This window comes from Rhinopithecus roxellana, chromosome 13 (genome assembly GCF_007565055.1).
Source record: "Rhinopithecus roxellana isolate Shanxi Qingling chromosome 13, ASM756505v1, whole genome shotgun sequence".
NCBI lineage: Eukaryota > Metazoa > Chordata > Mammalia > Primates > Cercopithecidae > Rhinopithecus > Rhinopithecus roxellana.
This window is the reverse complement of record NC_044561.1, coordinates 133,469,760-133,494,744: the sequence shown is the minus strand read 5'-3', so window position 1 is coordinate 133,494,744 and position 24,985 is coordinate 133,469,760. Positions and strand designations below refer to the sequence as shown.

At 56.8% G+C, this 24,985-nt stretch overlaps 1 protein-coding gene across 5 annotated transcripts; it reads left to right on the top strand.

The window, feature by feature from the left end:
• The first annotated feature begins 280 nt into the window (after positions 1-280).
• ADORA2A (adenosine A2a receptor) lies at positions 281-19,038 on the top strand. 5 transcript variants are annotated; one of them, XM_030914068.1, is made up of 5 exons: positions 2,736-3,048; positions 4,153-4,411; positions 8,566-8,682; positions 9,790-10,392; positions 17,261-19,038. In XM_030914068.1, the coding sequence occupies exons 4-5, from the start codon at positions 10,070-10,072 to the stop codon at positions 18,165-18,167; spliced, it is 1,230 nt and encodes a 409-aa protein (XP_030769928.1). In that variant the 5' UTR covers positions 2,736-3,048; positions 4,153-4,411; positions 8,566-8,682; positions 9,790-10,069; the 3' UTR covers positions 18,168-19,038. The 5 variants fall into 5 exon arrangements, with proteins under 5 accessions (XP_010374609.1, XP_030769929.1, XP_030769928.1 ...); XM_030914069.1 differs by lacking the exons at positions 2,736-3,048; positions 4,153-4,411 and adding an exon at positions 481-603; XM_030914067.1 differs by having other exon boundaries at positions 2,736-4,411.
• Positions 19,039-24,985: the final 5,947 nt, after the last annotated feature.

Sequence of the window (24,985 nt, the reverse complement as noted above, 5' to 3'; positions counted from 1 at the left end):
CTCTACTAAAAAATACAAAAATTAGCCAGGCGTGGTGGCGGGCGCCTGTAATCCCAGCTACTCGGGAGGCTGAGGCAGGAGAATCGTTCGAACCCGGGAGGTAGAGGTTGCAGTGAGCCGAGATCGCGCCACTGCACTCCAGCCTGGGCGACAGACCAAGAGTCCGTCTCAAAATAAAAAAAAGAAAAGAAAAAAGGGAGTGTGGGGGTGGGGCCCGGAGCGCTCCAAGGGGCGGGGAAGGGGACTCCCAGGCCCGAGGACTCTTGGAACGGAGCGGGGTGTGGCGCTGAGGAGGCGGCGGGACGGATGCGAGACCGGGAGAAGCGCGCTGGAGGGCTACGGGCGGGGGATGTGGCGCGGTCCAGGCCCGTCGCGGCCTCGTCCTGACAGGGACACCTGCGGGCTCGTCCTTCCAGGATCACCTGCGGGCTTCGGGAGCCGATGCCTCGAGTGCCCTTCCGGCCTCGGTTTCTCGGTGCAGCGGGGCGGGGCGGGGGCAGCGCGCGTCTCAAAGCTGCCTGCAGGGGGCGCCCGTGAGCGACGCGGCCGGAGCCGGAGACCGAGCGGCCGCCGAGACAGCCAGAGCCGGCGTGCGAGCCGCAGGTCAGCCGGGGTGCTAGGTCCGGGGTGCGGGGTCCTGGGTGCCGGGTGCGGGGTGCCGGGGGTCCGGGGCTGGCGGCCGGGCGGCGTAGGGCCGTCGGGGGTGTAGGGCCGAGAGGACTGGGAGGCTGGAGTTCTGCTCCCCTCAGGGTTCCTTTCCCGCCGCCCCGAAACCGGTTCCCCGGCGCGGGGTCCGAGTCCTGCCCCGCGTTGGCCGCCCTCACGGCCCGTGAAGGGCCCAGGCACAGTCACGCCCCAGGCGCAGTTGCGGCGCCGCGTGCGAGACCCTCCGAGCCGTCCCAAACTGCAGCGGAAGGCGCGCGGGGGTAGGCTGGGAGGGAAGGCAAGTGCGGCGGCCGGCGCGGCGCGGGGTGCGGAGCCGCAGGTAGCGGGCGGGGAGCGTCAGTCAGTCCGTCCGTCCGTCCATGCGCTGCAGACCGGCCCCGCGCGCTCGCATGAACCTTCCAGGAGCTCCTCCAGCAGGAATGGGCAGGGGGCGTAGAGGCGCTTCCTGAGGGCTGGCGGGCCGGACCCCGGGGCGAGGGAGGATCCCCAGGTGGAGGAGCCGGGCGGATACCGGTTCCCCGGGAAGGTGCGGCGCGGGCAGAGGCACCCGAGCGCCCGGGGCGCGCCGAGAAAGGGGGAGTCGGGAAAGCTGGGTCGAGCGCGGGCGCATTCCTTGGACAGTGGTGGCGGGAAGTGGGTTTGGGGGACCCAGGAGACGACGGGGGACCGGCGGGGTTGGGCGCGCGCCTCGGACTGGCCCCGGCTGTCTGCCTGGCTGCCCGGAGCGAAGGTAGGAATGGCGGGAATGGTAGCGGCTCTCGAGGGATTTGGCGCAAGGCGGCCCAAGGGCTTGAGGAGGCCGCCGCGGGCCGGCAGAGCTGAGATCCTTGTGTCCCGCACTCAGACTTTAGTTGCCCCGACTGTACCATGGGAGGAAGAGGGAGACCCAGGGCTGGGTCCTAGGCTGGGGGAGTCGGGGCCCTGCAAAGAGGAGCAGGTGTTTGTGGCCCTCGTTGGAGAGTGGGCCGCAGGTCAAGCCAGCCCTCCGTCCCCATCCTGAGGCACCTCCTCTCCTGGGCTGTGCCCCCAACAGGGTCTTATCCTCTCCTGCTAGGTGCTCAGGTCGCCTCCATTCTGCCTCTGTTGTCGGCTCCCCCTGGGTTCCCTGGCGGGGCACCCTGCCGAAACTCCCTGACGGGCCAGGGCTGCCCCGGGGTGCCCCAGCCCTGGAGACCGTGGTGGAGGGTTCTGTAGAGCACCGCGGGCCTGGGACGCTATTGCTGGGTGGGGCTTCCTCACTGGCCCTGTTTTGGCCGCTCCTGGAGGCCTTGGGTGGGTCTGGGAAGGCCAGGCCCTGTGGGCAGCATCCCCCAGCCCCCATCCTGGCAGATCCAATGGCAGGGGCGCCTCACAGGCTAGTCCACGGCCACGGTGTCAGTCCCTCCTTGGTCTGCGCTTGCTTTTTGGGGTTTCCTAGGCTCTCCATAGTCCTAGTGTTTCTCAGGCAAATCCCAGCCACTACTCCTCCATCCGTGTCCCCTGTTCCCCCAGTGCTGAGCAGACTGAGCTGTGAGCTTTCCTGCTCCTTGCCTCAAGAAGCTAGGGACAGCCCAGTCACCTCTGGCCAGAGGTGGGCCTTGGGCCAGGCTGACCTGGCTGGTCTCAGGGCTGTGCTGGGCTTCTTCCCATATCGGCCTGTGAAGTACAGATCCCCAAATATGCCCTGCTTCCTGCCTCCAGGAGTCCGCTACCGAAGAGGGCGATCAATGGCAATGACTGCCTCATGGGCAACCCGATAGACTGGTGATTTCAATGCCCTCGTCTGGGTTCTGGTCTTGCCTCCTTGACCCACTCACTGGGCAGGTCACTGTCCCTTGGAATCTGATATCTCATCTGTAGAACAAGGATGATGATCTTAGCAATGCCTAATGTGGAAAGGCCTTGGCTTGGGGCCGAGTGGGGGAAGGTTTAGGGCAGACCACAGGGCCAGTTAGGGATGTGTGCCGGAGCTGGGGAACCTGGGAGGGAGGGTATTAGGCTTGGGGGTCAGGGGACACCACAGGGATTGCTGTTGGCAGAGGGACATGTGAATGGCAGTTGGCCTGGGAGCCAGCATGTGTCTTGAAGGCATCACGTCCTGCAAAGTCCAGGTGAGGCCTGGGCAGTGCCTGCCATGTGGGACCACAGCCCCTGGTGGCTCTCAGCTGTGTCCTGACACCCAAAGAAGGTCTTATTACCTCTCACCGACCTAATTCCCGAGCCACCTAACCCCAAATGAGCTAGAATTGCCTTCCCAACCGTGTTTGCGGGGTCTGTCTTGTCTATTGCAGCGCAAACTGGGCCCTGAGCACGCAGAAGAGCAGAGGAAGGACGGACGGACCGACGGAGGGATGGATGAACGAAGGCGGGAAGCTTAGGCTGAGGGGATTTAGGGCGTGTGTGGTGAGGATGCTGTGGAGAGGAAACCACACAGGCAGGAGCTGAGCTGGTGAAAGGGAGGGTTCTAGCTCCCAGGAGAAGGGTCTGGGCCATTGACAGGAGGGGCTTGGTCCTAGGAGGTGGGTGGTCCAGAGGTTGAAAGGAGCAGAGGAGCCCAGATGGGGACGGGAATGGAGCTGGGGTGCAGAGAGGAGCCCCCACATGACTGCCCACCTCCTGCGCAGGGCCTGGGACTCTGGGTGGTGGGAAGAGGCAGTTTTGTGGCAGAGAGGGAGGCCGGGGCCCCTGTAGCCTGGACTCCATGGATCTGGCCAGGGACTGGGGAGGATCAGGTGGAGGGAGGAGCAGGAGAGCAGCTACCCCTTATCCCAGCACAGGGGGCGATGGGAGCCCAGGGAAGGCAGGACCCTGGCTTCGGGCCTCCGCAGGCATTTTCTCTGCTAGAATCTCTCGCTACCTCTCCCTTCACCTTCTCCAAGTCCCATCCAGATGCTGCTTCTGTGAGTTGCCATGGGGATTCTCTCACCATACCCCCCACCCCCCACAGGGGAGGCCTGTTCCAGGAGTCACTGGGCAGGGGCTGCTGCTGCTGCCCTTCTGTGCCCCACCCCTCGGATGTGCCGCTGCAGCCCCGGTCTTTGGCATCGGCCGTCACCTGGCGGAGAGGCTGCTGGAGCTGGCCAAGCAGAGGGAGGCTGATGGTGTCACTTGGTGTCTCCTCTGGCGTATGGGCAGGAGATTTCTCCCCAGAGGCCCCGGGCTGGTGTTTGTCTGCCCGTGTCACAGGAGGACTCGCCTCTGGTCCCTCAGTGGCCTCTGCAAACCTTGAGCCAGCCTGGGGGAGGCTGCTCAGTGGGGAAGAGGCAGTGGCCAGGCTCTGCTTGGTCACCTTGCCCTCCTGTCAGCCTCCAGGGCTGCTTTGTCACACCCGCCCAGGGACCCAGCAGCTGGTCCTCACCCCTCCCATCCTCAGTGCAGCCACCCTGGGGCATTCTGAGGCCCTGCACCCAGCACCACCCCTTCAAGCCTCCCACAGGGTCCCGCCCAGGACTACTGGGCTCTGTGTCCTCAGGGCCATCTAGAAACACTCCCTTGTCCCCGTTTCAGCAGCGTAGTACCTGTTGCCCGCCATTTGAGGGAGGTGCAGGTGCCAATCCTTCACGTGACGTGATGTGGCTCACCGCAGCCTGTGTACATGTGAGCAGCCGCGTGCAGAGGGGAAGCTCTCCCAGGCCTCGGGGACTGTGACATGGAGCAGGAGCTGCCCCCAGCCAGGCTGCTTTCAGCACAGCGTGGGCCCCCAGCACCTTTGTGCGGGGTGTGGCCCCTCGGAGGAGGGCTGTCAGGCGAAGCCTCGTATGAGGGGGTGAGTGGCACCCAGGCGGGGAGGAGGGGGAGCTGTGGCCTCCCTGGCCCCTAGCCTGGACACATGGGGGTGTGGGGAGCAGGAGCTGGGGCCCCCAGCACTGGCCCCAGGGCTGCGATGTGGGGGCTGCTCTGTGAGGCAGGCTCAGGGCCTTAGCCTCCAGCTGCAGGGAGCTGGGTCTTGGCCCCATCTTGCCCACATCCTGCCACCAGGAGCAGAGAGCCACAGCCGCACCCGGGCTGTGGGGGAAGGATGCCAGGCGTCTCTCTGGGTCCTGGGCCCAGCCTGCACCCAGCGCCTAAAGTAGGGGCCATCGGGCAGCCCCGGAGGGCAGGAGGGAAGCGGAGCCCATGCTGGGTGGCTGGTCACCACCGGGCAGTGAGGAAGGCACCTGCGCTGATGAGTTTTGGGGAGGGTTTGGGGATCCTGGGGCCCTGGGCTGTGGGAGGTTCATGCCCAGGCCCCCCTGGGCCACCCCAAAAGCCAGTCATAGCGGGGCCCATGACCTGCCATGCCCCTGCCGAGCTCCCGCAAGTCACTTGCTGATGCTTCTGTCTACCCCATGCCTTTCAACCGTTTCCTCCTAGACTAGGTCTCTTCATGGCATTTCTGTGAGAATTCCTCAGTACTAGCTTCAGATCCCCAGTCGCCTCTTCCACCATGTGTGTGCCTGAAGCCCACCACATGCCTTATTTCAGTCCCTCTGTTTTTCAGTCCCTGGATTTTGTATTATTTCTTGTTCATATCCACCTGTCCTTGTTTCATTTCCACCAGTCCGTTCAGAAGTTCTCATTCTTGTCTACAGATGCCATTCTTTTCTTTGCCTCTTTGGACATCCTAAAGGTCTCTAAAATCGTTATTAGATTACTGTATTACCTTCCTTTCTGCTGGAATGAATTCATCTCCATATTTTTTATTCTGTTGCTTGCCTTTCTTAGCCTTCATTTACCTCTTGCGCTTTGAAATTGATTTGCGACTCCTCTTAGGTGAGCCAAGGTTGTGGAGACAGGGAGTGGCCTGCAGTGCCTGAAACCGCAGGGCAGCAGCCGTCTCCCAAGAATGTCCTGGGTCCTTTCCTCCTGCCATATGCTCAGGGCCCAAATGGGGCCAGGCACAGCAGTGGGGGGCACACCTCCCTGTGGCCCAGCAGTTGGGGTTCTGCCAGGCCTGGTGGAGGTGGTAAACATTTGTTATGGGAAAGTAGCAGGAGGTTTCTAAGGCTGGGATTCTGAAGCCCAGGAAAAGGCCAGGCATGGCTGGAGCAGGTCCGAGTCCCTGCACTGTGCCCTGTACGTTGCCCTTAGCCGCACTCAGGAGCAGATGTGCAGGGCACTGCCTAGAAGCCGGTGGGCACCTCCGTGCAGCAGGCTCTGGGGGGTACAGCCACCATCTGGGCATGTGTACAAAGGGCCTTGCTAGTGTGACATACAAGGAACCAGAAGACGTGGGCCAGAAGATGTGTGGGTTTTGATTAAATGAAGTTTTAATTAAAGTGGCCGGGTTGGGGGAGGTGAGGAGGAAGGCAGGAAGAAGTAGCAGTTTTGAGTCTGACCGCATGGAATCCTATAAGGTTGTTCTTTCAAGAGGCATTATGCACGTTCCACAGCATGTGTCCCCTGTCTTTATGGGGCAGCATCTGCCCTCTGATCTGTCCCCAACAAGGGGCAATCACAGAGAAGTATTACATTATTAGTATTTAATTTCCCCTCCTGGTTAGCAACAGATGATGAAGGATTAATTAGATGCACAGAGCCAACAGAGAGGGATAGGAAATTGCCAGATCCTGGGCCCATCCCCTCCCTGGGGCCTCCGACCTTTCTGTCACGCTGGGAGGCTTCTGAGGGAGGGGAGCTGGAGGCCCAGGAGCCTTCCTGCTGCTGTGCTCTCTGTGGGTACAGCCCCAGCCCTACGCCACCTTCCAGTTCTCTTGGTAAGGCTGAGAGAGGTCGCATCACGCCTTTGGGCCTCAGTTTCCTCATCTGTAAAATGGGTTTCCTGGGACCAGCAAGATCACAGATGACAGTCATTTCCCAAGCTCCTAAGCAGGCTGCACAAGCTGTGTCTGAGGGTCCAGTGCAGTGCGTGACCTCTAGGCAGGTGCCTCCTGGGACGCATAAGGTTTGGCAGCTCAGCAGTGGCTGGCATTGTGGCCAGCTGACTCTGTTGCTCCCCAGTTCTGGTCCACTACACATTAGTAGCTTGAAACTGGGCACAAGGGGAGAATTTACACCACAGAAATCAGGCAAAGCCTGTAAGTCAGGGCGCCCCCGGCCCGGGACCGATTGGCCAGCCTATGGTAGTTCCCAGCCTTTCCCCAAGGAACGCACTCCTCCCCTGCCTGCCCCGAGGGTGCCTCTGACTCCACTGATCTGCTTTGCTCAGGGCTGAGAAAGGCACAGCTGAGAGTGGATTCTGGCTTGGCAGGGGCCCAGGTTGCCTGTGGGTCTGGGCAAGCCTCACCCGGGATGTGCTGGCAGCAGCTGGGAAAGCCTGCAGGAGTGCTTAAGGAGGGGCCGAGGGAGGGGACGGGCAGTGAGGTGGCCTGTGTGGACTCTGCCGGCAGAAGCCATGGGTGTCTTTAGCCCCATGCGAGGCTAGCCAGGGCAGAGGGGTCTGTTGCCCTCACTGAGGCTGGTGGGCAGCAAGAAGTTGGCTTCAGTGTAGTCAAGAAGGTTATCAGTATCTAGTGCTGTTCAGCGTGGGGACCCACAGCCCAGAAGGTACAAAGACCCTGAGAACGGGGATACACAGGCAGGTACCCAGAGCTGCCAGGGAAGCCTTGCCAAACAGAGGCCCCAGTCAGGCTCCTCCCAAACCAGGCATCCCGGCTGGCACGGCACCAGTCCAGCCCCTGCGGCAGGTGCCGATGATGTGACCCCACCAGCAGGGCTCTAAGTGGTGGGACTGGGGAGTCCTCCCTCACCTGGGCAGACATGTTATGTTCCACCTTGTCTGCCCCCAGCAAGGCCCTTGAATCTGGAGCATGGTCTGGAGCTGCATCAGCTTTCTAGCCTGGGATGGTCAGATTGGCAGAAGGTTGTGGCATCCTTCAATGCAGATGCCCTAGAGAGGGCCATGGTGGGAGGCAGGATCCCTGGGTAGAGGCGGCTCCTCAGTGACCCACTGGGCCTCACTGGACAGTGGCCTGTTGCTGCTGCTGGTGATGCTGGGCCTGGGAGGCCACCTTGGAACCACAGGCCAGGCACCCGGGTGGGAGGCAGCCTGGGCCCAGCACCAGCTCCACTTGTACCCATTGGGCAGGGGCTATCATGAGTCAGGTGGGCCCTGGTGACTACTGCTCAGGGAGAGAGGCCAGGAGCATCAGAGATAACTGTGTTCCTTGAGTGTGGCCAGAGATGGTGCCAGGAGACCTGGTCTGGCGCATCCCTGCCAGCGACATGCTTTGTGAGTGGCTGCCTGGCAAGTGCTCCATGGAAAGCAGGGGCTTGGGAGGACTCAGCCCTCTCCAGCTGCTGCAGGCCCTCCATTTTTGCAGGGTCTCTGGTCTCTGCTCTCTCCTTCCTCCTCCTGCTTCTGTGTCAATGCTCCATTCCAAGCCTCCTAGTAGGGGCAAAAGGGCCTGTTGGGTGCAGGAGAACCTCCAGTCCCAGGTTTGGCTGCAGCCTGTGCCAATCCTGTTCCAGCCACTTGAGGTGCTGACAGCACTGGAGTTGGAAGGAAAGTTGGCGTCTGTTTGAGCTCTGTCACATGGACAGTGGGGTAGAGGGGAGCCTGACCGTTTGAACAGGGCTCAGGACCAGGAGTGACTTCCTCTCCAGGTTGCCAATCCTGCTCCGTCCCTCATGTCCTGAAAGAGAAGAGAGATGAGGTGGCTGCCTGAGTCCACGTGAAAGGCAGCCTCTGACCTCTTGTCCCCAGGCAGGCAGTGGTGGCTGGCCATACACTCACAGGGCCCCATGAGGGTTCAAGACTGGAGGGGGTAGATTTGAGGGCCTCTTAGCTCTCAGAGAGGGGCAATTTAATGGACAGAGGGCCATTTGGACCCAGAGCATTCACAGGCTCGAGGGGGACACTGGGAATTGGGGCTGGGCTCAGGCCTGCTGGGGAACCAAGACTTCTGCTTCTGAGGCATGTCAGTTAATTCCATTTTGACTCTGGGGGAGCCATTTTAAATGTTTATTTCCTTCTCATAGAATCATGTGTGAGAGCTGGCATGGCCCCTAGAGGTCATTTGATGTCCAACTGCCTCACCGTATCAATGAGGAAACTGAGGCCCAGAAGAGAAAAGCATTCTTGCCCAGAGTCCCTCAGTGAGTCCTGGTTACGTACCTGCTTTCTGCCGGGGACCAAACTCCAGTTAGTCATTCCTGGTGTCAGCCAGGCAGAGGAGCAGGTGGGGGAGAGGGTGTGGGAGGAGGGAGGTGAGGCAGCTCCCTTCGAGTGGAAGCTCACAGTCAGCTGCAGCACCGCCCCCGGCCCTGACTGCAGCTGACTGGCGGGGGCACCTGGAGGCAGCGGGTTCGGGCGCAGTGTGAGAGGGCTTACCCTTTGCGGCAGTGGGAGACAGGACCAGGCGGCTCCCCACATCCTTCCACATCCGAGCTCCAGGGGTCTCTGGCCTGTCCTTTCACAGGGCGGCTGGTGTCCCTTAGGTGGGTGCTGGTAGTTCCTGGGAGAGCTGACGGGATGGAGTGGGCCAAGGGGGGTGAGAAGCTGGCCTGGCGAGAGAAGGTGGGTGGGACTGGGAGAGCCTGGGAAGGGAGGGGTTTTTCTGGGAGGGAATGTCATGGGGCTGGCCGCGATCCAGGACCCAGGAGACTGGCCAGGCTGCCATAGGAGGCCTGAGAGGCTGAGCATGGGGGGCCAACACAGTGACAGACTTTAACAGGTTCCTGGCCCCGCCAGGAAAAAAACAGACTGCAGCTGATCCTTGGCCCTGAGTTCAGAGTGGGAGGCACCGTGACCCCAGTGCGCAGAGCAGGGAATGCAGGGAGTCATGGATAGTGCTGGGGTGAGCTGGAGTCCTGGCAGGCGCCTGGCCATGGCGCTACTCGTTCTGCAGAGCCTGGGAGAAGGGGCTGCCTCCTTGGGAGGGGTTTGCGTGAGAGTCTTAGTGGGAATTCTATTGGACCAGGGGAACCAGTCTTGCTCAGTGAGTTCTCTGGGTGTCCTCTAAAGTGAGGATCAAATTCCCACCTCTCTCGCCTCCTGGCTATGACCACAGCAGACCGGGCAGGGCATGGGGCTGGGCGGGGTTGGGAGCCATCCTCAGGCTAACACCTGGCCTGTGGGTGGGGTGGGTTCTGAAGCTGTAGGGTCTTCAGGGGGCCAGGGTGGGTGTGGTGCTAGGGGTGGCACTTTCTGCAGGGTCCTCCCTCTGCAGATGGTTCAGCTCCTCATCGGCTATCCCTTTGCAGGTGCCTCAGGAACCCTGAAGCTGGGCTGAGCCATGATGCTGCTGCCAGAACCCCTGGAGAGGGCCTGGTTTCAGGAGACTCAGAGTCCTCTGTGAAAAAGCCCTTGGAGAGCACCCCAGCAGGGCTGCACTTGGCTCCTGTGAGGAAGGGGCTTAGGGGCCTGGGCCCCTCCGCCTGGGCCAGGCTGGGAGCCAGGCGGGCGGCTGGGCTGCAGCGATGGACCGTGAGCTGGCCCAGCCCGCGTCCGTGCTGAGCCTGCCTGTCTGTGGCCGTGCCCATCATGGGCTCCTCGGTGTACATCACGGTGGAGCTGGCCATTGCTGTGCTGGCCATCCTGGGCAACGTTCTGGTGTGCTGGGCCGTGTGGCTCAACAGCAACCTACAGAATGTCACCAACTACTTTGTGGTGTCGCTGGCGGCGGCCGACATCGCAGTGGGCGTGCTCGCCATCCCCTTTGCCATCACCATCAGCACCGGGTTCTGTGCTGCCTGCCATGGCTGCCTCTTCATTGCCTGCTTTGTCCTGGTCCTCACACAGAGCTCCATCTTCAGCCTCCTGGCCATCGCCATTGACCGCTACATCGCCATCCGCATTCCGCTCCGGTGAGCAGGGCTGGGGTTACATCTGTGCAAAGGCTGTTAGTGCCCAGGCTTTGGTCTGTGCCCGGGGCCAGGGTGAGCCTGGGGTCAGGGCCTAGTCTGCAGTGTCAGCATGGTGAGCTGGTGACGGGGCCCGGGCTCAGCAGGGGCTCCCCAGGGCCAGCACATGGCCAGCAGTCATGCCGAACTGACTGATCCCTGTGGGCGCAGGGCGGCCTTGCCCTCCCAGGAGGCCTGGGTTCCCCTAGGCTGCCTGAGGCCAACTGTGCTCTGGTTTTTGGCAGATGAGTGTGGCCAGCATCTGGCATTGGGCTTAGCAGGGAGCTCTGGTCCCAGTGACCCACGTGCTGCCAGCGGGTGTGTCTGGGCCATTCCTCACACACGAGCAAAACTCCCCGCATGATGCTGGGGTGGAGTGAGGAGCCAGGGGAAACCACAGGACCTCAGTGCTAGGAGCCGCCCTCCACCTGCATTCCCCCAGCTCCTCTGGGCCAGCCTTGCAGTGTGCATATTAGGAAAATGACCCAGAGAGGGGAAGTGACTTGGCTGAATGCCACAGTGAGTCACTTGGACCTATATGCAAATTTTTGTTGCTCCTCAAGTCACCAAGGACTCATGGTTTTGGAGGCAGCCAGTGTGCTCAGGAGGTGGCTGTTGGAGGGGATTTTTATGGTGAATCTTTTGTGAAGTGACTTCAGCCAAGTATTGTGTAAATGAAGATTTTCCCAGAGGCTGAGTTTACTCGGTGTGGATTCCACCTACCCAGGCCATAGATGAGGCTAGAAAGTGCATCCCTCCCTTGGGGACTTCAGAGGCCTTCTGTCCCACCTCCTGGCCCCACCACCACAGAGCTGAATTCCGCAGCCTGGGTGGTTTTGGGCCCTGAGGCCATGCATGAGGCTTGAGGTGGTGCCTCTTGAGAGTCAGGGAGCAGAGTGTGCCATCTCTGCGGTGAATTATCTGAGACTGGTGGGTGCCTATCTAAAGAGGAAGCCACAGCAGCCCCACTCAGGTTGAGGGTGCCCCAGCAGGAAGGAGGACCCAGCTAAATGAGCAAATGGAAATTTAGAGTGTCAAACCCAGGAGGCCCTTAGAGGTCATTTCCTCTCATCTTCTGGATGGAAAATGAGCCTCAGAGAAGAGAGTCAGCTGTTTCTGGGCCACACAAGGAGTTGGTAGTGGAGCTGGGGCTAGGCCTGGAAAAAAATGTGGCCTGACCCCCACTGTGACTTCAGTCACTGGGGAGCGGTCATGGGCAGCCTGTCTCCCGGAGCCTGCACCAGGTGGCCATCCCTGTCACCTGGGCTCTAAGCGGGAGCAGGAGCTGCACTGGGCTGCTCCAGGGAAGAGGAGGAGTCTGGACCTCACACTGCCCTATCAGATGCTGTGTATCCCAGGAGAGTCTAGAACCCTTGGCAAAGGAGAAGGGGACCCTGGCCAGCCCTGACAGGGATGGAATTAGGGGTTGTCTGACTCCAAGTGCAGTCTCTGGGGAGCCTCCATCCATTGCTCTGCAACGGGCAGAGCAGAGTTCAGGTTCGTTCAGTGGCAGCTCAGAACACGGAGGCCCAGGAGGGACCCTGTCTGCAGGTGCCCGGGTGGGCCAGAGAACAAAGGACTGGAGCTGACTTCAGGGAACTGAGCTGAGTCTGCACACTGATGGGATGCTCCGTGGGGAAGCAGAGGCCAAGCTCTCATTTTTTCTCTGATTCAGAGGGCGTGATCAGGGCTGCTGTTCTCAGTTTAAAAGAACTTGACTTTTTTTCTCTTTTGTCTCTCCCTTTCCTCCTCTGTTTTCTGAGAGTTGAGAGAATGGCTCCCTATGAAGTAAGACAGATGTGCTGTGTGGCTGTGGAAAGTTAGCTGCCTCTCTCTGGGCCCATTTCCTCATCCATAAAATAGAATAAGTCTCTCTGCCCCTTCAGAACACAACGGTGTTCGGAAGGTCCAGTGAGTGGATGGGGTGACAGGGACCCTGAGGAGGGTTGGCGGGGTAGGAAGGGTGGGGATTCAGATCTTTGGGTTCAGAGCCATGGACCTGCCGCCCCCTATCCTCTACCCATCTCATCCCAGCTTTCTTGGAGCTGGACCTTAGTTCCACCCAGACCTTGAGCCATTTGACTCTGCTCCATGAGGCTCTGCAAGGCTTAGACTGGTCTCTTCTGCAGGGGGCCCTGGAGAGGATGACGACGATGATGTTCATCCTCCCTTGTGGGCAGATAGCTTTACAGCTGCCAAAGGATGTCAGCTCAGCATCTCCTGTCATCCTCTTGGCCTGCACTGTGGCCAGGCGGATGTTCTGACCCTCCTGTTACTCATGAACTCATGGGGAGGCCAGAGCAGGGAAGGACATACGAGTGTCTCCTGATGTGGATGGACTCCAGGGCCCTTCAGGCTGTTCCTGGCCCTTAGGTCCCTTCGCTTTCCTTTTCCTCAAGGCCCCTGGGCCGCTGGGCATGTGGAGGTGTCCATGTGGGCTCCCGAGAGCAAGCGGGGTATGAAGGGAACTTGGAGATACTCTGGCCTGAGCTGGAGTTGCAGCCTGGCTCGGGATCCTCCCTCCTCCTTTCTCAATGAGGATCCCTCATCCTCCTCCTCTATATGCCATTTCCTGCTCCACTCAGGAAGGTCCATTCAGCTAGCCCTGGGTCTAGCCTCAGGCCTGCCCCACTCTCCATTAACTTTTTTTTAAAAAAAGAATTCAGTTTTGGAAAAATCTATTATTTTCCAAGTTCAGGGAACCTGTTGGGCTAGCACAGGGCCTAGTCGAGGAACTCTGTGAGAAAGACACCAGGCCAGAGGCAGTGATGTAGCTCTCTGTGTCCCCAGAGGATAGAGAATTCAGGGCGAGAGACACGGGCTGCTTTTCCCAGTTCCCAGGGGACTTTTGCCTCACTGTCCCCTGGCTCTCACAGCAGCCCTTGGTGGATGCTCTTGCTGGCTGAGGAACAGGCCAAGGTGCAGGTGGCAGTTGGTGGTGAGGCCCGAAGTCCTAAGACTTCTAAGAGGGCAGGATTGGGAGAGAGGGCTCCCTGGAGGAGGTGCCACCCAGTGGGTCTTGCAAGATGGGCAGGTAGAGTCTCACTGGCATGAGTGTGGTGGCAGCAGGTGTGTCAGGTGGGGGCAAAGCCTGGGACAAGACCCTGAGGAAGGAATGAGCATGTGAGCACTGGTCAGGGAAGGGTGGCCTGGCTGCCAAGTGACAGAGAGAGATGAACAGAGTGGGCAGGAAGGGTGGAGGCCAAGTCAGGCCTGTTCATACCGGGGGAAGGAATGGAGGTTTCCCCTGTTGGTCCATGGCTCTTCAGTTCTTGGATCAATGACTCCTTTGGACAACTTAGGAAAGCTCCACCTACTCTTCAGGGTGGGACACGTGCACATAAAGCCCTACCTGGAATCATGGGGCATATTCTTGGACCATAGGGTTAGCCCCCAATGTGGGTAATGGAGATCCCCAGAAAGGGGCAGCCTGCAAGCCAGGGGACACAGGGCTGCAGAGGGCACCTCCACAAGGGGTGGGCAGCAGCTCTGGGACCCACATTCTCTGACACGCCTGGGCACCCCAGAGTGGCGGCATGTCATGCTAGACGGCCTTGGCATCCCTTCCAGCTGGAAGGTCAATGTTTGGGGTCTAGGAGGGCAAGATGTGAGTGTATGAGTCACAGATGCAGCCCAGGGTACACTGCTGGGCCTGGCTGAGGCTCAGCTGTGATTCCATTTGGGCCCTGATGCTGTCCCCGCCCCCTGGGCACCAGGGTCCAGGGCTCTCAGCCTATGGGGATTTCTTTTGAATAAACTTAGTCTATTTGTGTTTTTTTAAAAAAATGAGTAATGTTTTGCCCACGCTAAAACATTAAAAAGGAACAAAAGAGTATAGTATAGTAGAAAGTTGTCCTCCATACCCCCCTGGTTCCCCACCCCCAGTTCCCTGCCTGCAAGGCCATGTTAAGAATCCTTTCAGAGATATTCTTTGCATATATAGTCAAGTGCTATTAATGTATGTTTTGTTTCTGTCCCCACACGGGGCTTTCTTTGCAGAGTGCAGTGGAAGACTCCCCTTGTGGGTTCCCTCTTCTGTACAAGTAAACAATTGGACAGACCAGGGATTTCCATACTGTGTTCCCAGAAGCCTTCGGGTTGGCTCTGCTGTCCCCACCAATTCACTGATTCAATAAACATTTAATAAGCCCCTTCCCTTCCCCAGCAGCTTCACCTCTGTGACTGCCTGGGAATGTGGGCGACAAGGTTTGCTGCTGAGAACGGTTTGAAAACCAGCAAAGCAGGTGGCCCAGGGCCCAGGCAGCTCTGCAACACCCCTGTGGCTGCTTGGCTCTGCTCTGTTGCCTCAAATGACAGGAAACTCACTATTGCCTGAGGCAGTCCATCTCTCCTGTGAACAGCTCAGCTGAAAAACTCTTACCTACCCTGAGCCACAATCTGCCTCCCTGTAATTTCCACCCACTGATTCTCCATTCTGCCCTTAGAGGCCAAAGTGCTGACAGGTCCAGGACTTGGTCCCATTTTACAAATGAAGAAACTGAGGCTCAGAGAGACAAAGTTTTAAAACATTCCTGTTTATAGGGCTGGAACCCAGGGAGGGATATGCTTTTCTCAGGAATAATGTCAGAATTAATATAGCTTCCCAGTCAGTGAGGACTATATAAATTACTGTTTGCAAAGCACTAAGAATGGTGTCTGGCATGGAGTCAGTGCTATGTAATGTAGATGTGACAAAGAGAGAGCCTGAGATTTTATGTTTGCGAGTCCAACAGGAGGGAGGGCACTGCCAGCTCCCTGTTGCTTGGAAGCAATGAGCAAGTCTATGACCCTTCTGTTGAGGCCCTGTTGCAGGTAACCAAGCCCCCATGGAATGGCACTGAGGAGCTCCTGTGAATGGGCTTGTCCGGTTACTGTTTGGATTCAGAAATGACCTAAGAAATTCAGAACAGACAGACTCACCTTGGCCTGAGTTGCCTCTGGGCTCTTGGAATGTCCACAGCAAGTCCATTTCTCTCCTCGGGCCTCAATTTACCCACCTGTAAAACAAGAGGATTGGACTATATAAGAGATCAGAAGCCTCCAGGATTTCTCTTTTTCTCTGTAATTTGAATTAGTTAACAAAATTTAAATCTTGGGAGATTATACCCAGAAAACCATCTCCCCAGCCCCACCTGAGATCTGGTAACAGCAGGCACGCATTTTGCATGGCGGTGAAGACCAGGTAAACGCCCCACCAGCTGCCTCCTGTGTGTGCTACCTGTAGGCTCCTGTTTACTACCCCTGGATGAGATGGTTTCTGTGGAGGTTCCCAGCTCCAGAGTTAAGTAAAGCACATCTTTCCTTGCACCTTCTTTTTTTTTTTTTTTTTTGGAGACGGAACCTTGCTCTGTCGCCCAGGCTGGAATGTAGTGGCTCAATCTCGGCTCACTACAAGCTCTGCCTCCCAGGTTCATGCCATTCTCCTGCCTCAGCCTCCCGAGTAGCTGGGAGTACAGGTGCCCGCCACCATGCCCAGCTAATTTTTTGTATTTTTAGTAGAGATGGGGTTTCACCGTGTTAGCCAGGATGGTCTTGATCTCCTGACCTCGTGATCCACCTGCCTTGGCCTCCCAAAGTGCTGCGATTACAGACATGAGCCACCGCGCCCGGCCTTCTTGCACCTTCTGAGTGTCCCTGTCTCAGAGCTGACAATGCAGAGATGGATGTAGGAAAGCCCTGCCCCCGAGGGGCCCAGATGTGGTAGGGATCTGCTGCACTTCGGCAGGAAACTTCTCTGAGATCTCTAGCCTGGACTTGAAAGATGGGTAGGGTTTCTGCCAGGTAGAGGGGAGTGTAATCTGGTCTTGCCAGAATCAAAGCTGTTAAGCAAAAGCCATCCCTCAGTGATCATCAAGGCTGCCTTCCTAAATTAGGGAGATTATTTTTTATTGTCCATTCTCTTATGAAATCTATGCCACCTTTCCTGCAGGGCTGAGGTCTGCTTCCTGGCTGGCAGATCCAGCTATTTCCCGAGTATGAGACTGGGAATCGGTAGGCTTGGATTTCTGTCTGGCTCTCACTCAGTGATTTCAGGCAGATGACTGTCCCCCTGGACCTCAGTATTTCCTTGCAAATGTTAAGATGGCCATGTAAATGTTAACACGTAATTCTCTCATTTCTCTCCAGAGGGCTGTGGGTGGGTTTGGAGGGGAGAAGTGGCATCTCCTTTGACCTGGGACCTCCCCTCTTTTACCCCCCATGCTGCCTCTTCTCAAGGGCTTCTGGAGACCCCAAGTCAAATGGCAAATGGGGAAGAGAAGACAGGGTATGGAGTATAAGAGGCCTAGATTCCCTACAGGTCTGATCTGGCTGGTACTGCCCCTAACCAGTGAGGCCACCCTCCAGACCCCTTCCCACTCTCCAAAGGGAAGCCTGTCATAGCCTTAACCAAGATCAACCAACATGGAGGTGACTGATCTTGGTTAAGGCTGCGACCAACATGGAAGTGATTGATCTTGGTTAAGGCTACAACGCATTTCCCTTTAGAGAAAAATAATGTTTTCTCCCTCAAAAAATCATGCGTTAATTCCCTCCAACCAAACTAAGTGCCAGGAGTACTCCAAAAACTACTCAATGACCATCTGGACGTTTGTACATGGGTTTCCATTTCTTGGGTGCCTGCTCTCCTGTTACCTCCCAGCGGCCTGTGAAAAAGGCAAGGCATATTACTTCCACTTAACAGAAGAGGATGCTGGGGCAAGGTGGTGGGAAATGACTGGTCCAAGACCTTATAGTCAGGAAAAGGCGAAGAGGGTGCTGCTCTGGGGTTCTGAACTCTTGCCCTGCTTAACCCTGGTTTCTCAGATCTCTGATGCTGGTCTCTTCTCCCCAGGTACAATGGCTTGGTGACTGGCACAAGGGCTAAGGGCATCATTGCCATCTGCTGGGTGCTGTCGTTTGCCATCGGCCTGACTCCCATGCTGGGTTGGAACAACTGTGGTCAGCCAAAGGAGGGCAAGAACCACTCCCAGGGCTGCGGGGAGGGCCAGGTGGCCTGTCTCTTTGAGGATGTGGTCCCTATGAACTACATGGTGTACTTCAACTTCTTTGCCTGTGTGCTTGTGCCCCTGCTGCTCATGCTGGGTGTCTATTTGCGTATCTTCCTGGCGGCGCGACGACAGCTGAAGCAGATGGAGAGCCAGCCTCTGCCAGGGGAACGGGCACGGTCCACACTGCAGAAGGAGGTTCATGCTGCCAAGTCGCTGGCCATCATTGTGGGGCTCTTTGCCCTCTGCTGGCTGCCCCTGCACATCATCAACTGCTTCACTTTCTTCTGCCCCGACTGCAACCACGCGCCTCTCTGGCTCATGTACCTGGCCATCGTCCTCTCCCACACCAATTCGGTTGTGAATCCCTTCATCTACGCCTACCGTATCCGCGAGTTCCGCCAGACGTTCCGCAAGATCATTCGTAGCCATGTCCTGAGGCAGCAAGAACCTTTCAAGGCAGCTGGCACCAGTGCCCGGGTCTTGGCAGCTCATAGCAGTGATGGAGAGCAGGTCAGCCTCCGTCTCAACGGCCACCCGCCGGGAGTGTGGGCCAATGGCAGCGCTCCCAACCCTGAGCGGAGGCCCAATGGCTATGCCCTGGGGCTGGTGAGTGGAGGCAGTACCCAAGAGTCCCAGGGGAACACGAGCCTCCCAGATGTGGAGCTCCTTAGCCATGAGCTCAAGGGAGTGTGCCCAGAGCCCCCTGGCCTAGATGACCCCCTGGCCCAGGATGGAGCAGGAGTGTCCTGATGATCCATGGAGTTTGCCCCTTTCTAAGGGAAGGAAATCTTTATCTTTCTGGTTGGCTTGACCAGTCACGTTGGGAGAAGAGAGAGAGTACCAGGAGACCCTGAGGGCAGCTAGTTCCTACTTTGGACTGAGAGGAGGGAGCCCCAGGCTGGAGCAGCATGAGGCCCAGCAAGAAGGGCTTGGGGTCTGAGGAAGCAGACGTTTCATGCTGTGAGGCCTTGCACCAGGTGGGGGCCACAGCACCAGCAGCATCTTTACTGGGCAGGGCCCAGCCCTCCACTGCAGAAGCATCTGGAAGCACCACCTTGTCTCCACAGAGCAGCTTGGGCACAGCAGACTAGCTTGGCCCTGAGGCTGGGGAGTGGCTCCAACAGCCTCCTGCCACCCACACACCACTCTCCCTAGACTATCCTAGGGTTCAGGAGCTGCTGGGCCCAGAGGTGACATTTGACTTTTTTCCAGGAAAAAATGTAAGTGTGAGGAAACCCTTTTTATTTTATTACCTTTCACTCCCTGGCTGCTGGGTCTGCTGTCGGTCCTGCTGCTAACCTGGCACCAGAGCCTCTGCCCGGGAGCCTCAGGCAGTCCTCTCCCGTTGTCACGGCTGCCATCCACTTCTCAGTCCCAGGGCCATCTCTCGGAGTGACAAATCTGGGATCAAGGACAGGGAGTTGTAACGGAGCAGTGCCAGAGCATGGGCCCAGGCCCCAGGGGAGAGGTTGGGGCTGGCAGGCCACTGGCATGTGCCGAGTAGCACAGAGCTACCAGGTGAGAGGCCTTGTCTAACTGCCTTTCCTTCTAAAGGGAATGTTTTTTTCTGAGATAAAATAAAAATGAGCCACATCGTGTTTTAAGCTTGTCCAAATAAGAATGGTGTCTGAGTTCGTTTCCTACTCCATAGCTAGGCCTGTGCACACATACAGGCATGTGTTGTGTATGAGAGAGTGTGTGCGTATGTGCAGACACCCTGCCTGTCCCGGGGGCCCTCCCCAGGCTCCTGTCCTCGAGGGGACAGGCTGCCTGGCTGCACCACAATCCAACCTGCATTTCTATGAGGGCCCACAGGGGCTGTGGGAGAAGGGGCTTTCCCCAGCAACTCCCTCCCTATCTTCCTACATCTTTAAGGGAAGATCTCTTTGTATGTTACCTTCTCGGAACTGTGACCTGCTACCCCTGCCCTGCTCTACCCTTTAGCAGAGGTCACAGAGGTATCTGCAAACAGATCTGGGCAGGGGCTACACTGCCTTCCCTAGAATCCCCCTCCTTCTATTCTTAACAAAAGAAACCTAGAAGGAAGGGGTGTTTTTGCTCTGACCCCGGCCTCAGGGGTCTCCTGCCTGAGGAAGTAGTGCCATCTTTCTGTGATGGAGAAGTTTGAGGCCTGGAAGGCATTTAGCAACCTGCCCCTGCCTGAGGTTGGCGGGGAGCTGTGATTGTCCCAGTTTGGTCTCACTCACTCTGGGTTTCCGGAAGGAGTGTTAGAATGTCAAGGGTAATCCTCACATAGCCCTGTGAGCCCTGTTTTACAGATGATTAACAAGCCCAGAGAGGTTACATGCTTGCTCCAGGTCACACAGCTAGTAAGTGGCAGAAGTGAACTTAAAACCCAGGTCTGTCTGACTGTAAAATCCATGTTATTTTTTTCCATTAACTTATGATGAACTATTTGAACCAAACCAAAAAGTATAAAACATCATGTCCCTAGCACTCTGCTTAAGAACTGAAACATGACAATGTTGGATTTGACCCCTGCCCATCATTACCCTGCCTCCTAGGCCTGGAAACAACCACTTTCCTGAATTTAATTTCTTTCCATTGCACTTCTTCTTCTTCTTCTTTTTTTTTTTTTTTTGTTTTTTTTGTTTTTTTTTTTGAGACGGGGTCTTGCTCTGTTGCTTAGGCTGGAGTGCAGTGCAGTGGCACGATCTCAGCTCACTGCAATCTCCGCCTCCCAAGTTCAAGTGAATCTCCTGCCTCAGCCTCCCGAGTAGCTGGGAGTACAGGCATGTGCCACCATGCCTGGCTAATTTTTTGTGTGTCTTTAGTAGAGACAGGGGTTCACCATGTTGGCCAGGCTGGTCTCGAACTCCTGACCTCATGATCCACCTGCCTCGGCCTCCCAAAGTGCTGGGATTACAGGCATGAACCACTGCACCCAGCCCTTTCCATTGCACTTCTTTGCACTTTTAGTATATGGATGCCTGCAAAACTGTCCCAAAACCAACACAGGATTGTTTTAGCTATCTCACTGTTATATCCTCAGAGGTCCTCTAGACTGGCTGCACAGGAGAAATACCTAGGAAGCTTCAATCAGCACCAAAGCCTGAGTCCCTTGCCCCAGAGACACTGGATTAATTGGCCAGGGTAGATCAAGTAATTCCCTAGGGGGTTCTTATGGACAGCCAGGACAACCTATAAGGAGCCACTGATACAAATGCACTGAGTCCACCCCCTGTCCACACCAGCTTCCTCCCTCCTGGGATCTGCACTGGCTGTGGGCTGAGGGTGGAACAGTGGCTGGGGTGTGCCTGAGAAGACCAAGAACACAGAAGCTGCCAGTCCTCATGAGCAATTGGTGGGAAGAGGCCAGAAAGAGAACCACAAAGGTAGGGAAAAATGAAACCTCGTCTCCAGCCTTTTCTGAGACCTTGGGAACCAGGCTTTGAGTACTGAACTAGATGGGTGCAGGCTTTGGGGCTGGCAGAACAGGGCCAGGGGCTCAGCAAAAGCTTCTAGGTACAAATGGGCCCTAGTCCTCCCAGGGCCAGCTCCTGCCTAGTGGTAGAGCACAGGCCTCCTCATGTCCTTAGGAGCTTAGGGTCCCATGTCCACACCCACCCCATGTTGGTTCCCACCTTCAGCAGGCCTGAGTGTAAGCACATGGGCACAGACCTGAACATATGCAGGCATTATTCCTCAGACAGTAAGAGAATACATGTGTGCACATATAAACATGTTAGTGGGCAGAGCCCACCTCAACAGGAATAAGTGCCCACAGCAGCAGCATGAGGGAGATGAGAAGACTGGTGAAGGGCATGAGCAACAGCCCAATGCCACGGGGTACAGGCTATGTCCCGGTCCACACTGCCCTGGGCCAGGCTGCCAGGAGCTGTGGCCTGGGCTGCTCTAAGCCCTGCAGCTCTATCGAAGGGCCCCTCTCCACCCTCTCCCTGCCCTTCCCAAAGGGCTGGGGATGGATAACATGCTTCATTCAGGCCTGTCCCACGCATATGGGTCCCATCACAGATCCATGTTCTCCATGGCCCCAGTCCCTCTCTACAGTGGGTGTTGCCAGGCCACTGGGAGGCCTGAGACCAGGGGTCTGGCTCAGGCTGGGTCTCAGCTCATCACTGGCCCTCACAAGAAACAAGCCTGCTGGAGGGCTCCCTTTCACCCTCCTCCTCTAACCACCCCTCCTGAAACCCTACCTTAATCAGGTTGGATTAAGGCCCTATCCTCTGGGAGGCATCACCCGGGGGCTCAGGGAGCTGGGTAGGGGCCACAGTTCTGTGCACTGACCAAGGGACAGCAAACCACAGCGGGGCAGGAAAGAGGGGCCACCTGGGTACTGTGAGGAAATGAGCTGCTGATGTCCCCTGCATCTTCTGGGACTCGGTATCCCAGAAATGGGAAACTGGTCTTTTCAACTGTGGTGAGGAAACAAGAACCCAGGGGAATCCAACTGCTCAGCATGTGGGAAGGGCTCTGCCAGCCCGCCCCTGCTCCTGGGGCCGCAGGGAAGGTGGGTGAGGCCAGCACTCTGTGCCTGGGATGCTGCTGCTGTCGTGCGATGTTGTGCTGCTCCCCCGCATGGCTGCTGCTGCTGCGGGCTCTTGCCAGTTGGACACCCTCCCCTGAGCTCTGGTGCCGGACAACTGTTTTCTGAGCATGCTAAGCAATGCCCCTCTGCTGGTGGGAGAAGTTACTTTAGAGGGTACAGAACTTTGGAAGATCCAGGTGTGCTGTGAGGCAAGTGGCTCCCTCCCTGACCCTTACTGCTCAGTGTGCAAGGTTACCACCTTCTCCTCCTCCCCACACCCATCCTCCCTCTCTCCCAAGGTGCCCCTCATTGCTGCTGTCACTCATCATTAGCAGTTACTGTCATTGTTAGGACAGCCCCTGTCAGGCTGCAGAGCCAAGGAAGGGGGCAGGAGAATGTCAGATGACTCACACAACATTAAAAGAGGGGGATGGACACACAGAACACAGAATCTAGCTATGAGAAGCACCTTGTGAGACTCTGGTTCAACCCTTTTTCCAGAGGAGAAAGAGCAGCTTAGCAGAGCTTCCTGACAAGTCCCTCTGCTTCCCATTAGTCAGGCTTGGAGGGAGGCTGGCCTAGGAGAAAGGCCAGGCCAGGGAGTCAGCATGAGCCTGGGCAGGTGACAGGGGTAGCCTACCCAGGGTCCTCTGAGGGAGGTGGGGAAGGCTTTGCATGGACCCATCCACACTTCTTTGCCTTGTCCAAGGAAGTGTTTCTGTTTTGGGGAGGAGAGGAGTGATTCTTTGTCAAATTAGCCATCTGGACTGTCACCTAACGACCAGCTAAGCCCTCGGATCGTGCTGGTTAGGACCTGAGCCCTATCTCCTGGCTCTCTGTCCCTCTCCCAACCACTTAATGAGCCCTTGATGATGCACACTGAGCCAGGGGCAGGAATGCAGGGAGCTAACCACTGACTAAGGAGAACAAGCCTGATGGGAAGAATAAGCCTGACGGAGGGAATAAGCCTGTGAGGGACACACAGGCTCTCAGAGGAGGTGAAAGCCACACCCTAGCGGGCAGCCAGGATGGGCTTCACAGAGGGGCCCATGCCAAGCTGGCCTGTCAAAGGCCCGCGGTCAGCTCCAGGGCCCCATCTCTTCAACATGTTGGTCAGGAAATAAGAATCAGGAGGGGCTGAGTAAATCTGCGCCTGATTTTCATCTGCCTACACTGAATTACGCCACCCATTTGGAGGCAATTTTCAAGTTAAAATGTTGTCAGAAGGCTGTCACAGTTTTGATCTTTCTTTTCTGTTCTTTCTCAACCCACCCACATTTTCCAGTTAGGTTGGAAAGGGGAGTGAGGGGGATAGAGCCTGGTTTATATTCAGAGATTTCTGGAATTGTTAAAGATAGATGAGACTTTTAGAAATCATCAAGTTTTCTCTTAGGAAAATTGAGTCCCAGTTCAATGTCACAATTAATTGTTCTTTCAGTTCCAGAACTTTTAGGGGAACTGGAGGGCCACGGCCAGGCATCCTGCAGGCTGTCTCTTGGGGTTTCAGCTTGATTCTCTCTGCTGCCTCGTTCAGAGATGCCAAACAATCCCACCACTTGCTCCTTCCAATCACCACCCTGTTCCACCGACTGCTGGATGGGGAGTCAAAACACCAGTTTCGATCCCTGGCCTTGCCATTGACTTCTTTCACAGGACAAGTCACTGAGCTGCCACACCTACTTTTAGATAAAATGAGTTAATAAACGTGGGCAGGGCATGGTGGCTCACGCCTGTAATTCCAGCACTTTGGGAGGCCAAGGCGAATGGATCACCTGAGGTCAGGAGTTCAAGACCAGCCTGGCCAACGTAGTGAAACCCTGTCTCTACTAAAAAATACAAAAAAAAGTTAACCGGGCATGGTGGCGAGTGCCTGTAATCCCAGCTACTTTGGAGGCTGAGGCAGGAGAATCTCTTGAGCCCGGGAGGCAGAGGTTGCAGTGAGCTGAGATTGCACCATTGCACTCCAGCCTGTGCAACAAGAGCGAAACTCTGTCTCAAAAAAATAAATAAATAAATGTGGCAGTGCTTTGGAAGGTATATGCAACACAAATACCCATGATGATGCCGACCATTATTATTGTACTAATAAATCCATTCTCAGCTCAGAAAAATAAGAGGGTAGCCAATCAATAGTGCCAGTGTTCTTGGCATCAGAGAGTGGAAAGGAGGCTGGGAGGGAAGGAAAACGGGGTGGCAGGGAAGAGAGCTACTGACCACCTTCTACATTCTGCTCACTGACATTACCCAGCCATTGCCAGAGGGAGAAATGTGGTAGGTGTGAGTTCAAGGCAGGCACCTGGAAGTCCCTGATCTCTGGGTGCCAGGAGGTGGGTGTGGAACTGGCAGACGACCTAGGCAAGGGTCACTGATTATGGATCATTTACTTTCTTCAACCCTATACTGTCCCATCTGTTTATGAAAGTCTAGAAACGAGGGAAATTTAGGCTTATCTAAGAGGTTAATGGAGAAGGGATACAGTAAATGTCTCAGCCAACAGAGTCAAATTCAAAATGACCTCAGAGGGCTGGACAGATAAAACTGAGCAAGGACCACTGTAAAGTCCTGCTCAGACAGGATGTGGTGGCTCACTCCTGTAATCCCAGCACTTTGGGAGGCTGAGGCGGGTGGATCACTAGCAGTCAGGAGTTTGAGACCAGCCTGGCCAACATGGTGAGACCCCATCTCTACTAAAAACACAAAAACTAGCCAGGCACGGTGGCTCATGCCTGTAATCCCAGCACTCTGGGAGGCCGAGGTGGGCAGACTGCCTGAGGTTAGGAGTTCGAAACCAGTCTGGCCAACATGGTGACACCCTGTTTCTATTAAAAATACAACAAAATTAGCCAGGCGTGGTGGCGTGCACCTGTAATCCCAGCTACCCGGGAGGCTGAGGCAGGGGAATTGCCTGAACCAGGGAGGTGGAGGTTGCAGTGAGCCGAGATCACGCCAGTGCACTCCAGCCTGGGCGACAGAGCAAGACTCTGTCTCAAAAAATCAAAATAAAAATAAAAACTAGCCAGGTGTGGTGGTGCATGCCTGCAGTCCCAGCTACTCGGGA

Bases quoted from the DNA above. Each gene is read 5' to 3' on its own strand.
- ADORA2A (XM_010376307.2), top strand. From the start codon at position 10,070: ATGGGCTCCTCGGTGTACATCACGGTGGAGCTGGCCATTGCTGTGCTG. The intron at 10,393-17,260 runs GTGAGCAGGGCT...TCTTCTCCCCAG, and splicing joins GCCATCCGCATTCCGCTCCG to GTACAATGGCTTGGTGACTG.